The sequence below is a fragment of the Cyphomyrmex costatus genome, unplaced genomic scaffold, assembly GCF_001594065.2.
Source record: "Cyphomyrmex costatus isolate MS0001 unplaced genomic scaffold, Ccosl1.0 scaffold20, whole genome shotgun sequence".
Classification (NCBI taxonomy): domain Eukaryota; kingdom Metazoa; phylum Arthropoda; class Insecta; order Hymenoptera; family Formicidae; genus Cyphomyrmex; species Cyphomyrmex costatus.
In genome coordinates, this window is record NW_017276039.1 from 946819 (window position 1) to 964290 (window position 17472).

Consider the following 17472-nt stretch of genomic DNA (forward strand, 5'->3'; position numbering starts at 1 on the left):
GCGTGACTCTAGAAATGATTAAAAATATTTTAAATTGGTATAATTTGACATTATGAATTTAATAGTGTAGAATGTTTAGAGGATATATTATAAAATACAAAGATGTCCTTTGAACATCTTTAGGATGTTCCTTGGACATTGTGCTGTAAATCTTTCCGAAGACAAAAGCAAGTCTCATCAATTTCGATTAACTTGATTAGTCGATTAAATTTCAGTATTGCCAACTGCAAAACTGAAAACATAATTTTTTAACATTTGAAGAAGCAAAAACGATTTAATAATTATTATTAATGCCACTATGATATTAAAATATGTAAAATTAATTAATTTAATTACTTTAATATTTTAATTATTTTAATATCATACATTTTCACAGCTGTTAGAAAATAATGTTTTCTGAAATTTAATCGGCCGATTATGTTAATCGGAGTTGGTGAGACCGATCTGAGGTTTGTTTTATTATTGCACTGAATTGTATTAAAACTTGCCTTCTCTCTTTCACCAAACGTCAAACATATTTCACTTTAAAAGAATTTATTCATAAAGAATATATTAAGAGATCTTATGGAGAATTTCAATTGGAATTATTCCATTTCCCTAGAAAACATAATAGAACTCTAGGGAATAATTAACAATTTCGATCGGAATCCACATTTCAAATAATTTCATAATACGTAACTTCCATAATACGTAACATAATACGTAAGTTCCATAATGTGTGTACTTAGTTTAGTTGAAAAAAAAGACCTTGTGACATAACGACAACTTAATATAATTACTTACTGCGTCGCTTTTTATCGCGGCGTTTAAAATCCAAGAAAACGTTACGTCGATAATTGAACGCCTTGTCGGAAGAACGTATGCATTTCGATAACAGGTAAATATTGGACTAAAGTACGCACTCACGAATTCAAATTTCAAAAGTCGACCACCGAACGCCGCGATAGGCCGGTCCGCCATTACGCGAGCGCGATTCGACGGTAGGAGGTGGAAGGGGGAAACGCGTCGGCTGCGAGATGCGATTGGCTCGCGCGCAACTGACGTCCGCGATGCGTGAACGTCACTTCTGTAGTTCAGTAAGCGATCGGTGGTTCGAGAATGTGAGTGTTCGACTACCTGCTCTCGCAATCTATGTCCAAAGACTCCAAACAGTCCGAATGTTGTTATTATGAGGTTATGGCAAACCCTCCAGTTCATGGACTTAAGATAATTGGATGCGTATGAATTCCGAAAAGAAAAGAGACAACGCGCGATAAAACAAAAAATCCCTTGTTCAATCGACTGTATTAACAATCATTGTTGTGTTGTCTTTTTTTCTCTGGGTTAGTAGATTAAACGCTGTATACTAAAGTGTCTGATATCTCCAAAGTGATAAAACACTAGTTGCAGTTTACCTGCTTTTCTTCCTGTGAAACCCTCGTATTAGATCTATTTTTTGTTAAATGAATTAGTGTACATTTTTTGAACTTAAAGTGAAGTAAATAATATATATATATATATATATATATATATGTTTGATATCTGGTGAAAGCAAAAAAAATTTTAGGGTAGTTTATTCCAAGGATAAAAAAAAACAATCTTTTTGCAGATAGTGTCTTCGTGGATTTTTTTTGTTAATGGACTTCGATCGTCTTATCAGTTGCCTGATAATGTTGTCCAAGGTGTGAGAGTGACTATTCTTTGAACAGTGATTGATAGATTTATGATCCTCCTACGTGGATAGCTGTGACGTTTATGAAACGATAAAAATGGTTTCAGTGCAAGAAATCGGTTTGCAACTTACGAAGCCAGTGAGAGAATTGGCACATTGGAATTTTCCTTTTGCTCAGGTATGTCTGCAATAAAATCTTATGTCATTGTGATAGTAATGCGATCTCTGTTGAAATAACATCTTTTTTATCGTTGCAGACTTTGGAACAGTATTGCTCCTTGTTCAATACAGCATGTAATAAAAGTTTCGGCGATGCTGGACTTGTTCTACAAAATTCTACAGCTGTCTATGTTCATAGACTTGATTCTCTCTGGACTGAAGTTGATTATTGTAGAAATGCATTATCAACTCATGAGTAAGTGATTTATTTTAATGTTACTCTCAATTGGTATTTCAGGATATAGAATGGACATTTTTTTAAATTACGTTTTAAAAAGTTGTTTATAACAAATGTTTTCTATAATTTTACTTTTTAGATTACAAAATATTCATTAAATTTTAATCTTTAAATTAAAAAAACATTGTTTAATTATGTTAACTTGAAGCAAAGGTTTAAAGTATTAATTTAAAATATATATAATTCTCTAGTGAAAAAATTTTTCTCAGAATTTTTATATGAACAATTTTTTCAGAACATGCTATATATAATAAATACTCAGAAGATCTATGTATTTTTTTAGAATTTTTTATATATGTAAATTCTGAAATATTTTAAAATTTCTAAAATTTTTTATTGTATGATTTCTGAAAATAATTTTAAAATACGTTTAATGTTTTCAGATTTTATAAGATTTCATCAGAAATTAAAGTCTGAGAAATCTTAAAAATCTTAGAATATTTTAGAATTCATATATGAAGAATCTAGAAAGATATGTATATAGAGAGAGAAGTTTTCTTTATGCTTATAAGAAGTATTCCAATTTATAAAAAAAAATCCGAATAATTTTTTAAAATGTTATAAGTTATTCAGTAATTCTGACAAATTATATAAAAAATTTTTGCCAGGGCAATCTATCCCTAAATACCAGCCAAGATGCCAGTTAAGAAAATTTCAAAATAAGTACTAATTAGGATTTAAAAAATTGTAACAGGAAGAGAAAGGATCTTTTATTTTTTTTGTTAATATTGATTAAAAATTACTAGTTTGAAATAATCCATATAAAACTGTCTTTTAGGCAAGAAGAGGCGACAAAAAGTTCTACTAAAAAGAGAGATAGAAAGACTGACATATGTTTTCACAACTTCAAAACTGTCAACTTTGCGGAAGATGTAGACAAACATATCGATATTAAGAAGAATCATGTTAAACATGAGTCTATCCAATCAAAAAGCCGTCGATTTACTCAATTGGAAAACAGTATCGCACATGTATCTATTGACATTTATGATGTAAATGGGGAGATTATCGGCAAAAAATATGATTTCCGGTGAGTACCATTTTCCCTTTACATTTATTTAAATTTTTTTATTACACTTGGATAAGTTGACTATGCCTAATATCTCGTAGGTGCAATCAAAATTTAAGTCTGGATGATACATTGGTTGATGAGTTTGCGCCTCAAGGTATGTGATTGGTTGTACAGATAAATTTGTAATAATAAATGGAAAATGAATCAATAAATATTAAATAAAAATTTGTGATTTAGTCAAATATTTTTTTAGAATTACTTGCGTTTCAGATTTTTATTGTGGCGACATTTCTGTTAACGAAAAATCTTCGTCCACACTTTTGTTCGATGCTTCGACATTGGATTCCTCTATACACGATAATGGTGATGAAAATGTTAACACATTCTCCGAGTTCGAGAGAGACAATAATTCGACAGAAGAAGAGATCTCTGATTTGACCATGTCTTTGGGCTTGAGCCAACAAAATCTCTCTTTATCTAGAAATACTGCGACTGACAACACGCTTGTCAAAACGCCAACGAATATTTCAAGCGATAATTGCCATGACGTGACTCTCGTGAATACTCTGAATCAGATATTCTCAAATACACGATCCCATACAAGTTCACCGATACTAACTAATATTGATAATACTATTTCATCGAACAATGATTTGGAAGATCAATGCTTGAATAATAATATTAGGGAAAGTATAGACGTTGGCAGTGTATTAGATAGCCCACCTGAATCGGTGAATTCGAAAGAGAGAAGGTATATTTTTGTTATTTTTAGCGCTACTTAATCCTTTTGTTATTACAGGTAGTCGCTTGACGCTTATATTTTGAGATAATATAAATATAAATACAACATACATTTTATCGGCATTGCGGCTTAAGACTTATTTACTTCATGTCCAATGCTCTTTTCTTATCATTAAAATTATAAAAGTAATATATTACATTGTCAAATATGATTTAGGCGTAATATCATTTTGAACGAGCGCGCACGATTCGTATAGCCGTATCGTATAATATGTTTCACAACAGACGACTGTAATGAAACGGTTAGTGTAATAAATCTGTTAAAATTTTGAAATTGCTGGTATTTTAGAATTTCGTCAACAGACGATTTAGCAATGTTAAATGATACAAATGGGTCTCTAGCGCAAACAAATTCATGTATCGATTCTGTGCAAAATACTTTTCTGAAAGAAAATAAACAAATTAAAATGCGGCTACGTTTAAAGTCTACTCCGAAATTGGTATGTTATGTTGCGATTTTATTAATAATTAGTGATATTTCTTCCTGATAATATCCTGGTGATATCCTGTTTACTTGCAGTTGAGACAAAATCCACGCATATTGTCTAAAAAACCACGAAGTATAATAAAGAAAGATCTACATGCTTTGAAAGATTCGCCTTCTTCACGAAGAGGTAAATCTGTTACATTTTGTTAATTGAAATCGTCCAATATAATTTTATCAATTTATACTAAATTACTTGTCTTTCAGATAGGTCAAGTATGTTCAATAAAAGCTCGCTTTCTTATATAAAGAAGTATATACGAGAGTATTATTCTTTGCGATACGAAGAAGTGACGAACGCAGAGTCGAATCTTTTAGGATTTCGAAGAGGTAAATCTGTTACATTTTGTTAATTAAAATCGTCTAATATAATTTTATCAATTTGTACTAAATTACTTGTTTTTCAGATAGATCAAGTATGTTCAATAAAAGCTCGCTTTCTTGTATAAAGAAGTATATACGAGAGTATTATTCTTTGCGATACAAAGAAGTGACGAACGCAGAGTCGAATTTTTTAGGATTTCGATTACTTGCCGATACTGAATCGGACACATATATCAATGCTGATGTAACGACGAATGACAACCGTAACAGAACACCTTCGATCGATACAGAGATTTCAGAACGTCACAGTCCTATGGACATATCACCGAATTCACCACACAAAAATTTCTGTGACGATTGGTTTCATTCAAGTTCGCATTTTTCATCAGTAAGTTAACCGACGGTCAATAAGAGCGGTAATGTACTGGTTGTAGATTATCAGAACGGATTGTAATTTTAGGAAACTGTCGACCAATGGCACGAGATAATGGAGCCTAAATTATGCGATGCCGAAAAAAGATCGATGTTTTGTATTCGCGATTACACTTCGCGAATTATGAACATTCTGGAGACGAATAACCAACAAAGAATCAACTTCAACGACGTTGTTCAACAGGAAAGCCCTTATGAGGTGGCTAGATACTTTTTAGCATCGTTGGACTTGGTGAGAAAGATTATTAAAAGACAAAAAAAAATCAGAATTAATCCATTCACTTTTAACGAAGCTTATTGTCAACAGGCTGCGAAGCAAAATATAGACATAAACGAGAATGAGGATCCTGAGCATAATATAGAAATTACTCTACATACAAAAGGTGGGCAAGGTTCTAACAGCCAAGCGGATTCTCACGATTAACGATCAAAAGTTATTTAGTTCTAATAATCTGTACAAAAATGTACATTGATGAAAAATGAAGTTACGTACCTTTTTCAATTTCGGGAAGGTCCTATACTGTGATATTCTGCTGCTTTTTTAAGAAAATGTTCTTTATTATTATTATCCGATTCTTTCAAAAGAAAAAGACCTTACATATAATGTATATACATATGTACATATAAGGTAGGGCGGGGCTATTCCGTCAGTTTTAACTTTAAAGTAATACGATATCTCTTTCCAGTGACGTGCTTATGGTTATACAGCCATGATTGCTCCTTGAGAGCACAAGCACTACCTTTAAATAATCGACATGTGCTACTTAGAAACATTATCGTGAGAAATGGACAAAAAAAAGCCCCACTCTACTGCGTGCGTGTGTGTTTGAGCGTGTATGTGTGTATTGTATGTATATATACATGTATATTTGTATATTAAATTTTTTTGCTGGATATTAACTCGTTTCTCTTCTATCTTTCGTTTCCGTCCTGATCGTTGAATTACAATTATAGATGCATATGGAATAATAATTATACGATTCATTGGAAATCTATACATCTCCACCAGGCGTGAAGTTCCAATTTAACTACCGTCGAGAGTGGTAATTCGCCGCCGGGCGGTTTATAACGAGCAGTTACGCGAAAGAGACTGTTACAGCGACTGCAGCGTGAAATCGATTTTTTTTCTCTCTTCCCCCCCCTTTTTTTTTTTTAATTAAGACTGGAACGTATCCCATTGACACGCGCTCGGGTGTGCCTGTGGCCGTTGAACAAAACGGAGCGTGCATTCACGAACGTTGCGGTTATCCCGGCTCGTCGGCGCACACCACGACGCAACGCACGTCTCACACGTGCAATGTATGACAATTGGCCGTGGTGTAATACACAGAGAAATGCTCACGCATGCGTCTCGTCGGATACCGAGCCGACGACGGCACCGGCTCACAGTTTATATATTAGTTTACATTAGGACCACACGGACGGACACCGCAAACCGCCGTGTAAACTGCGTTCTCGTTAACGCATCTCGCGCGAGCGTTCCCCTCACGCGCGCCGACGAAGTAAAATACCGCGTGTGAGAGATCAAAAATTGATATTAAACTAAACAGTAAGTATTTTTTTTTTTTTCAGTGACGAGTGCCATAAAAATATGGTCGTCGTTTGGAAAAGTTTGTAGAATGAAAAGGTAGCGTTAAGGATTAACGTTACGGCGAACGGGAGAACGGCGAGGAGGACGTATAGGAGACGGAAGCGTGAAACGCGCGGATGTTGCAGAAATTTAATACACAGTCAATTCCGCTTGATAGTAACCAATCAGACGACACAGATCTATGTGCTTCTCTCCCCCGATCTCTCTTTCCTGCGGCGTGCCAGAGATATCCAATTGAAATAGTTGCGTTCTGCCGCGCGTCGCGTCTTCGCGCTATACACGTCGCCGTGTTATCGTTCGCACGTTTGTGTAACACATCGATTACGTTAAATTAATTAACAATAACAATTCGGCGGAAGCGATCCAATAATATTTAATCGAAATGATTGTTTAAGAAAATGTTCTTTGCCATCTCATCTTATAATTAGAAAATCTGGCACTGAAAAAAATTGTTCTGATTAAATTAACAGAGGGGTACTTTTATTCTTTCACAAGAATAAAATTTTTATGAGAACAAACAAAATTTTTGGTCAGATGATAACCAGAAATTTTCTGTTTATATAATTTCACCAAAATGCTATTTTTGTTGAGTTCTGTTGACTTTAATCGGAATATTTTTTTTCGATGAGAGGATTTTATTTGTTATTTTTCGTTAATTTTTAAAAATACATCAGCGATAATTTTTCGCAATGTAGGGGGCTTTTTCAAACGCCACTTTTCACTGGAGTTAAAACTACGTCAGCATGAACAGCAAGAGTGCATTACTGGTCCAACGCTGGATGCTCCAGCCGCGCGTGTTGCTCGTTCTCGTTTTGCTACAATTTATCATTCACTTTTTCACGTCCGTCTATCTGTATAAGTACATCACGAGCGTGGAAAGTGATTTTCGTCGGGTAAAGAGCCTGTATCCGCCGGAGGCTGTGGCAATTCCACGGCGAAGACGCAGCAGCTCGTTGCCGACCTCCGAGGACAATGCCGTTTCGGATATAGCCAGTCGGGTATGTAAAATATATAGGAAGAATTTATTTTCAAAAATCTAAGGAATATTTATGGAAATCCAATCCTGCGTGAAGCAAAAATTGTAATTCTTTAAATGAAGAGGGAGAGAAACGACTGTAAGGTTTGAAATTTCCTTTTATTACCCTTTACGTGGAAATCTAATTTAATTCCACTAATTCAGTACTGAGAACTAGTGATTGATTACTTATTTTAAATATTAAATGTACTGAATAATGGTATTTTTACTAAAAATAAACAGTTAATAACTACTTTCCGGTATTAAATAATGTTTATAAGGGTAACGAAAAACACAGAAAGCGTATCTGAATTAAAACTTTACGCAGTTGCACTATTTACACGAAATAAAGAAAAATATATGTGAAAAGAGAAAATTATTCTAAAAATTGTGCTGGAAGAGAGAGATTTCGTGTCTTAATTCCCCAGCGTTTAATTTTCCCGAGATCTCTCAACACAGCGGGGCTTGCCAATTTAATTTCTCGAAGATATCTCGGATCTTTCCCTTAATATCGCGGGATTGCTCGGGTCGCTCGGTTACAGATCCGAGATGACAAGGAGATACAAGGTACAAAGAAGGTAACCGCCTCCCCGATGGTATCCGGCTCCGCGTCCTCGCCAACGGTAGCCGGTGGTCAGGATTGGGTCTGGTTGAACGCCGACACACGAATACAAGTCAGTTCTGTGTGATTGTTAGAACTAGTTACCTGTTTCGCGATACATATCCTTGTGAATACTCTCCTCAAACTTGCCGAGTTGTCGCGATGTTCCTCGACGAGTTCCGTCATCTATATAGAACACGTTGCGTGTGTAGAAGATACTTGGAGATAGCGGCTAAGTATCCGCTACACCTATTTTCCGCATTAAAATAATGATGCTAAAATAACGCCGTTAAAATAACACTCTACTAAACTAACAATAATATTCGTGCAAACATGAACTCTTGTCATTATATTATATTGATTTTAATACATATAAGAATAAGAATTTCGATTAGAAAACTAAATATCGCTTGTGTATATAATATAATACATATAAGATCATACTTTAACTAACGTTTAAATAAAAATGTATTCATATGGAAATAATTTGTTTTTAGTTTGAATATTTCAAATGTATTATTTATATGAGAAAGAAATAGCTATATAAAAGATTCTGAAAACTTCAAGACGCTTGCAGAATCAGGCCACGAAAATATTTCAATATATAAAAATAGAAATAACTACAGTTTGAAATAATACGCAAGAAGATTTTATTTGTTCGTTTTACATATGCATATCATATAAAATCGAGCATTCTACGTGCCTGTTTACCTGCATTTCAGTTTGACGCGATCGAGAATTTTTGTCGTTCGTCCGCAAAATATTGTCCACCGGGCCTCCCCGGCGCTCCCGGAAATCCGGGTCCTCCTGGCGAACAGGGTCTGCCGGGTGTCCCGGGAATGGAAGGTCTGAAAGGACCGCCAGGACAGCCCGGTCATCCTGGTGCCAGAGGATCTAAGGGTGACATCGGTCCGCCGGGCTTTGACGGGAGAGATGGGGTGCCGGGTGAGCCTGGTTTGGACGGCATTCCCGGTAGAAGTGGTCTGGACGGTATACCTGGGAGCAACGGTAAGCCAGGTGCAAATGGATTGCCTGGGTCGCCTGGAAGAAACGGAACAGACGGTAAGTTTGAATATAGAATTACTTGACAAAATGTATAAGTTTCAACCGCAACGTTGATGTGAGAAAATGCACTTTGCTGAAGTACCTCAAAGTTTAGGTGTACAGATCCGATCATAATTTAATTGGATCATTAAAATAATTATATAGGAAACTCGCGAGTATAATGAGCAATATGTTACAAGAAGTAACATGTTTGTTTTACAAAAAATTGACATTTAACCAGCTTGAGCGTCCTACATAATTATTTTGATAGTTCAACGAAATTATTTTCAGATCTGTATTTAATTAAATTTTTTAATATTTTAGCAAAGTAATTTTTTCCGTGTACGAATACCAAAATAAAAATTCAACATTAAAAAAATTTTTTCTACAATGCGTATCAATATTTAACAATTATAAACCAAATATTTTGTTACTTTTTAATATAATACAGTTTTTAATTAAAAAAATGTATGTTAATTATTGCGCGTGAGAAATATTTAATTTAATTTAATTTGTTGAATTAAATTGTTTCTATGATCCTTTAAATAGAAGATTTAATTTTCTAACTTAAATTTATAAGAAACGTTATGTTAAAATTTATACTCTTCAATTAAGTAATTATGTAATATTAATAATAGTAAATTATGTAATATTATTAATATAGCAGAATACAAATATTTTTTGTAATACCTCACAAATGAAAGATTGATTAGACAATTCGTATTTATTTAGGAAGATCAGGGCAAATGGGACTTCAAGGACCACCAGGACCTCGCGGTAAGTAACGTCACTAGACCACTATCACCGTTTCTTTATTTTACAAATATTTCACTAAACAGCTCGTTTATTTTTTAGGAGATATAGGCCCACCTGGTCATCCAGGAGCATCCGGAAAGGATGGCAAATCAGGCATACAGGCATACAAAGTGAACATGAACGATTATAACGAGAATGACATATTAATACCGCCATCCATCGTGGGTAAGGACTGCTGTCTTTACTATTTTAGCAAAATCGTTGCTTTTGCCTTTTTTATAAGGTATTGAATGAAAAACACAAAACAATTTTTTTACATATTAACTTATATTTTTACATATTCTTTATTACATTTATTACATTATTATATTTTATACTGTTTATTATATATTTTATATTATCGTAAGGCAGATTAAATAATTCTCCATCACATTGACCATCTCCGATCGTGCGTATCTCCGATCTGCATTTCTTACAGAAGATTTTACAATCTTCGAAAATTGTGATGTTTTACAGAGATTACACCATTGTTAAACTCAAGTAGCGTGATTTCCGTGCAAGAAGGCAACAAAATACGTCTGAGATGTGCCGCGAGTGGGAAACCGCAGCCTGTTATACAATGGACGAAAATAGACGGTTCCATGATACCCATGGGCCCTTGGCATGGTATAAACGGACTCTTTAATTCAATCATACGTAACGAGCAGATAGAGCGGAACTAACAAACCTTCCTATAAATCTTGCGACTCTAGTGAGCTCAGTTACGGGCCATACGTTTAACATCAGCGTGGTGAATCGGGAACACATGGGTGACTATATGTGCAATGCTGATAACGGAATACCTCCAGCACGATCTAAGAGGTTCAAGCTTCAAGTCAAATGTAAGTATATTTCAATCTCAATTAAAAGGAACATACATTTTTTTTTATATTCGATAATATTGTTTTGAAATATGAAATTGTAAAATAAAGTATTTATGACAATATATATATTGACAATAAAGTTTCTTTATTATAACAATTTAAAAGGAATAATATATATAAATATACTATAAATAATGATATAATTATATATTATAATATCACATGAAATAAATATAAATGTATATTTTATACATTAAAAAAAATTGTTTATGTAAAACTTTAGATCTTCATTAATTAGGACTTCATTCTGATTCTGTAATTTCATATTTTAAAACTTTTATTTTTTATTTAATATATGTATATATTTTCTATTGTAAATGCGAAAAATGCGCGATAGAAATGCCTTTAAAAATTCTGAAAAATTTCGCACGTGTCCGCGGGATAATACGCATAAATATTTCCTGGGTTTTGGCATTATATTAGGGTAACTTGGAAAGAAAACCATGTTTTGCTCGAATCAATAGGCACAGATGTGGGTAAAATTGATAATCGATCGCGTTCCAGTTGCGCCGTTCATTCGTATACGCAACCAAGTGGTACTTGTGCGAAACCAAAATCCTGCGACATTGGAATGCGAGGTGGAAGGCTTTCCCGAGCCGGTGGTATACTGGGAACGCAGTGACGGTCGCCGTCTGAAAATGTCGGATAAGTACAGAACGGAGGTTTACGACAGGCGTGATAATTACAAGGTAACCCGTCGAACTCGTATCCGCGGACTTTCGCCAAATCGCTTTCTACGCAATTTTCTTAGAGACTTCTTTTTCATTTTAATAAATAACTTGCACATTTTATCGTATAAATCTCGATAATAAATCGTTTCTGCTACACGTTAGCAACAAATGAGGTGTCTTACAATACGTGAAACTATTCTGAAAAGCTGAAGATGAAGCTGAGAATCGCGAGGGTGACCACGTCGGATCATGGGACTTACCACTGCGTGGCAAAAAACGATTTTGACACTGTCAAGGGATCCTTTATAGTAGACGGTTCGTTTTACCTTATATTACCTCGTATTTCTCCTTGCATTAATAATAGAATTCTAAAGAGCCATTACGGAATTACTAATTAATTACAACATGAAGGATATAGAAGGAAGCCTCTCTGAGTTTGTGAGGATGTGTGCGCTATTATTTTGTATTATATCTCTCAGCGTAATGTGTTTCCAGGCAAAAATATAATACTACTACTTCGATTTTCGATTCAATCTTTAAATGAGAAACAAGAAAATAAATACAAACTATTAATAAATAATTATAAATAAAAATGTTAACAGAATATTACAAATTCTGAAAACAAATGTGAAAAGCACGTTCTATATTCGTCGTATAATTTCACAGATTTTCTTGCGATTGGAAATTTGATTTTTTCCAGCATAATTCTTTTAAGATTGATTCCAATGCTTATTCCTAGGAAATAATTCTGCTAATTGAATTTTTTAATTGACGGTAATAAATAACGCTAGATGATATAAAAGACGTCGAGAAATACAAGTCAAGAAAGGAGGAGCACGTAACATACGGTCATCCTATGCCCATGAGCGTCGATCAGGAGCAAGAATTGTGCATCCCTACACAAGAAACCTGTACGACGTGCCCAAAGTGCACGTACACAGATATAATAGACCATCTGCATGTTCAACCGTTGAGCGATATTAATATTACGCGGCCGCCACCGCGGTCAACCGGTACGTTTAATCAATTCTAACTAATGTATTCCAACGGCGTTCTTGCGCAAGGTAGATCAATTAATTCTAGAGGTGCAAAGCTTCGGTGTAAACGCATATGTAACGTAATATACATTTCCCGACGTAACATAGTTTCAGTATATATATGCATTATGTGTACATATTTTACAAAACGGATGATATTTATCAAGAATTCTTGTTGATCGATGCGATAAAGAAAATAAAATAAGAAAATAATAATGTAAAACAAACAGAGGGTATATCTCTTCAATGATTTTCTACAAATTTATTAGTCACATACATTTTAATAAAATAAATAGAGATCAGGAACTAGCAAACTCGGAATGCAGCTGCCATCTAATCACTTAAATCATTCTTTATCATCTTTTTTCCTGAGTTGACATGAAATTTGTGTAAAATGTAAATGTTTTATTTATGTTATTATATTTTTGCTGCTTCATCTGAAAACAATTGCTATTCAATCATTGTTGCTAACTGAGTACTAATCCAATGTTAAGTTTGTTTTCTTTAAATTTTAAATAGCTTGAACTAAAAAGCAAATATAACTTTCGTAGACTACAAATATTTTTTAAACATTTAAAGAACACGTTTTTGTTTTCTGTTGCAGTTTAAAAAACTTTATCTATTTTTTTATTATCTAATGAATATGTTTATCTCTTTGCTTTGTTTAGATTTTTAAATAATAAATATGTTGCTATATAACTGCATTGGCGTTTACAGCATTTGTATTTGTCTTTGTTTAATAATTGATAAACAAGGATGAAATGAAGCTTATAAAGCGTTGAGCATCAAAGTGAATGTAATTATTCGTTTGATCTAGACAGACCAAAGATAAACTAGTGAAAATAAGAATATGTACTATTTTTATTTTATTTAAATGTTCTTAATTAGTCTGAAACTTTAATAAAGTGTCATTTTTAGTTATTGTATTAGCCTGAAAAGTCTCTTTTCCACGTAGAATTTTGCTGAAGTATTAAAAAATTTAGCTTGATACACACATCTAAAAATAAATTTAAAGAATTATCAAAATAATCGTGTAAAAAATTCAAGCATGGTGATCAATGCTACAAATCTGCAATTTTGACATTTTAGCAACCAGCTTAAGTTTCTCACATAAACGTGTTTGGCGTTTAATAAAACTTTTCAAATCTATATTTAGATTTTTAAAATACTTTAGCACTGTTCTTTCTATGCATAAAGAGTAGTCACAATTTCATTTCTTTTATCCGATGACTGGATAGCCGCGCTGGAAAAAAAGTCATATTTAAGATATTTGTTTTAATCAATTTTACCTGACTGATCGAAATCGATTTTCGATTTAACTTTTAATTTATCTACCTTCGTATGAGCGCGTACATGTGGCAGTACACAGCGGAGAACTCCTTCTTCTCCCGTGAATTAATGACTAAAGGGTCGCAATATCGCGAAAGTTTACGTAATTAACGAACTGACGGCACTCTCGTCAAACACGAGTGTCCGTAATATCGCGAACTAAAAAACGATCTCTTTCCACGTGAACTCTTCCGACTTGAGGACATGAAAGTTAATAAACGACGTTGGTAAATTCGCAGAGGGTTTTATAGAGGCTATAGGAAAACCTGTACTGAAAGGAAACATGGACGACCACTACGGAAGTTGGATGCACGACGCGTCCAACGATATCATGCCCGACAGACTTTGGGTTACTCGCCACAACGAGACGTCCTACATCTATGAATACAAATCGAAGGAGGACTTTAAGAACAATACAGCGCTAAACGAGATAAAATTACCCCATCCTTTTCAGGTCGGCAACTTTAGAATAACAGACAGTGAGATACCTTTAATTATATATGGAAAGGACGGTTTTGCTGCAGAATTAAAAAATTTAACTAGATGTCGATTTGGAAATAATTTTTAAATTATCAAAATATTTAAGTAGGCCACTCGAGCTGATTACTATTATAGAATATTGAAATTTTTTGCAGCTCATCGTGCTTAAGAGTCCTACATTATTTCTGACGATCCAAAATTATGTTCAGATTTTTATTTGTATATAAAAGACCTTTCTCTGATAAAAATTTTTCTCAAAATTATTCATATAATTTTTCAGTATTTATAAACTTTTATGTAAAAATTTCAGACTCTTTTTAAAAATTTCTCAGACTTTTTATACAAATTGGAACGTTTTTCAAAAGTGCCGAGAAAAGCCTACAGCTTTTCTAGACTTTGCATCTTTTTTTGTGTACGTGGAAACAAAGTTATTCCACGGAAACCTAATTTCCTATATAATCATTGCAGAATTTTTTTAGATACTTAAGTAAATCGTTATGTTGTGCGGAAAGAATAATTTTGCTGAAGAATCTAAAAAATTAGCTAGGTACTGATGTAAAAATAATTTTGTTCGACCATTAAAATAATTAGATAGTATACTCAAGTTGATTGCTAAAATGTAGAAACTTTCTACAACATTACTTATCATGCTTCAGAGTTCTACATAATTATTTTGATGACGTAACAAATTATTTTTAAATTGTGTCTAACTAAATACAATTTTAAATACTTCAGCAAAATCGTGTTGTTACACATTCCTAGAATTTTAAAAGTAACTATAATATTACGATATAATAAGGACATGTACATATTTTCTTTAGAAAATTTAACGTTTAACAAGGAAAATGCTTGAAGCAAAAATTGAGTTTGCGGTCGACATTTTCTTCTAGGGTAACGGACATGTAGTTTACGACAAATCGTTTTTCTACAATCCCATTAATCGACCGTCAGTCCTCCGATACGATCTCTATGCGTCCTCGGATCATCAGCGGTGCAAGCAGCTTTCTCCCGAATGCGAGATGCATCTTCCGTGCTTAGAGGTCAACGGCCAGAACTACCTTTACACGCGCAATTTTACCTACACGGATTTCAACGTAGACGAAAACGGTAAAACGAGCAGTACATACAAATATTCGAGCTCTACATATAAAGTGGATATAATTGAATGATTGAAAATATTTATTTCCACGTAAAATGGAATATTATAAATACGAGTAATATTAATGGAACCACATTGTGGTACGAAAATACAATGTGTAATATGCGGCGTTTCTGCAGGTTTGTGGGTCATTTACCCATTATCCCCTAATTGTAGTGGTAAAAATACAGTGGTAGTGAAAATGGATCCCACTAAAATGATCATTCAATACGCGTGGAATATCAGTATCGATCACCGTCGCTTCGGAGAGATGTTTATCGCAGGAGGTGTACTTTACGCTATACGCAGTGTCACCGATGATACTATGGAGATACGGTAACGCGAGTGACGAATTGCTCTTAAAGCTACAATATAAAGTACAAATATCTCAAAAAACTTTTGGATACTTGGGTTTTCAATATTTTCTATTATCTTTAATATCACTTTTAGTCTTTATCCTCAGTAAATGTAGGTAACTATAATAATTTAGAATGTGAGATTGTATCTTATCTTTATTACATTCAAAATATCATTCCTTTATTTCAACAATTACATAATTATAACGTGATTTTCGAGTTAGATAAATGTTATCTTAAGACTTTAGAAACAAGACCGTTTGCAAGATATGAATAAATCAAACTGTAATATGAAACAGCCAATTAAATACAATATTATTCTATTAATCATTAAAAACAAATTAACTTAATAACTTAATTTTATAAAAAATTGTCAGAATATCAAAACTTAAGAAGAATAGTTTAAAAATATTTTAAACTCTTAAAACACCATCAAAAAGGATTATGAAATGAAAATGATAAAAATTTCGATTATGTTAAGAATCCTCTATTCTTTTTTACCTTTTTTATTATTTGATTAGTCAATAATTTTCTGTCAAGTTAAAAAATATTTTTTCTTTTTTTGGAAAAATTTTATTTTTTTTAAATTCGATTACTTTTAAAATAAGAGAGTGATATATCCACGAGTAATTTCATAAAATATTTGTACTTGCTTCTTTTGCGATCTAAAAATTATCATTATTTGTAATTTGATTGATTTGACCTTAGATTTGCCTTCGATCTCTACAAAAATACGACGTTGGATGTAAACTTATCGTTTACGAATCCGTATCACAAGACCACGGCAGTTAGTTATAATCATAAGACTAAGGTACGTGTTTAATCGAAATAAAGTATTTTACTATTTTATCGTTTCGCGATCATGTAATTCGTTTTGTTTTAGGAACTGTACACGTGGAACAAAGGCAACCGATTAGCCTATCCCTTAAAATGGCAGGAGGTAACTGAGAGGGAACCATCTTCACGATACACGCACGTACCTCGAAGAAACGCACGTAGGAGCGTCGCTAATCGTCACGAGAACGTTAATTAAACAAGTTTGACGTGTAACGAGTTTTCTTCCTTCGAACCTTCTCGCGAGCGTATTTATCTTGTAACACGTGCCAAAAATAAAACAGTTTAAATGAGATTAATCAGTGTGTATAATTATTGCTTGTTAAATTCGGAAATTATAATAATGCTAAGAATCATCGGATTTACATTTAAATATATGTATGGTCGTGCAAAATAATACAGAATCATGTATAATCGTAACATAATTTTAAAAATTGTACTTTTAAGAGAATATGCAATAAGAGCATAAAAATATATATAAGAATTAAAAAATGACATATAAGCTTCTTTTTTAAAACGATTAGTTATCGTTATCG

At 33.3% G+C, this 17472-nt stretch overlaps 1 protein-coding gene across 1 annotated transcript; it reads left to right on the forward strand.

The window, feature by feature from the left end:
* Positions 1-1264: 1264 nt before the first annotated feature.
* LOC108773245 (uncharacterized) lies at positions 1265-17200 on the forward strand. The gene is made up of 24 exons (XM_018538993.1): positions 1265-1322; positions 1589-1829; positions 1909-2066; positions 2887-3138; positions 3219-3274; positions 3391-3871; positions 4211-4361; positions 4442-4535; positions 4613-4735; positions 4813-5117; positions 5190-5237; positions 9091-9430; positions 10145-10189; positions 10268-10393; positions 10685-10834; positions 10921-11049; positions 11596-11780; positions 11969-12077; positions 12554-12775; positions 14368-14582; positions 15499-15715; positions 15887-16082; positions 16811-16913; positions 16986-17200. Exons 2-24 carry the CDS (start codon positions 1749-1751, stop codon positions 17133-17135), a joined length of 3936 nt encoding a protein of 1311 aa, XP_018394495.1. The 5' UTR covers positions 1265-1322; positions 1589-1748; the 3' UTR covers positions 17136-17200.
* The last annotated feature ends 272 nt before the right edge of the window (positions 17201-17472 follow it).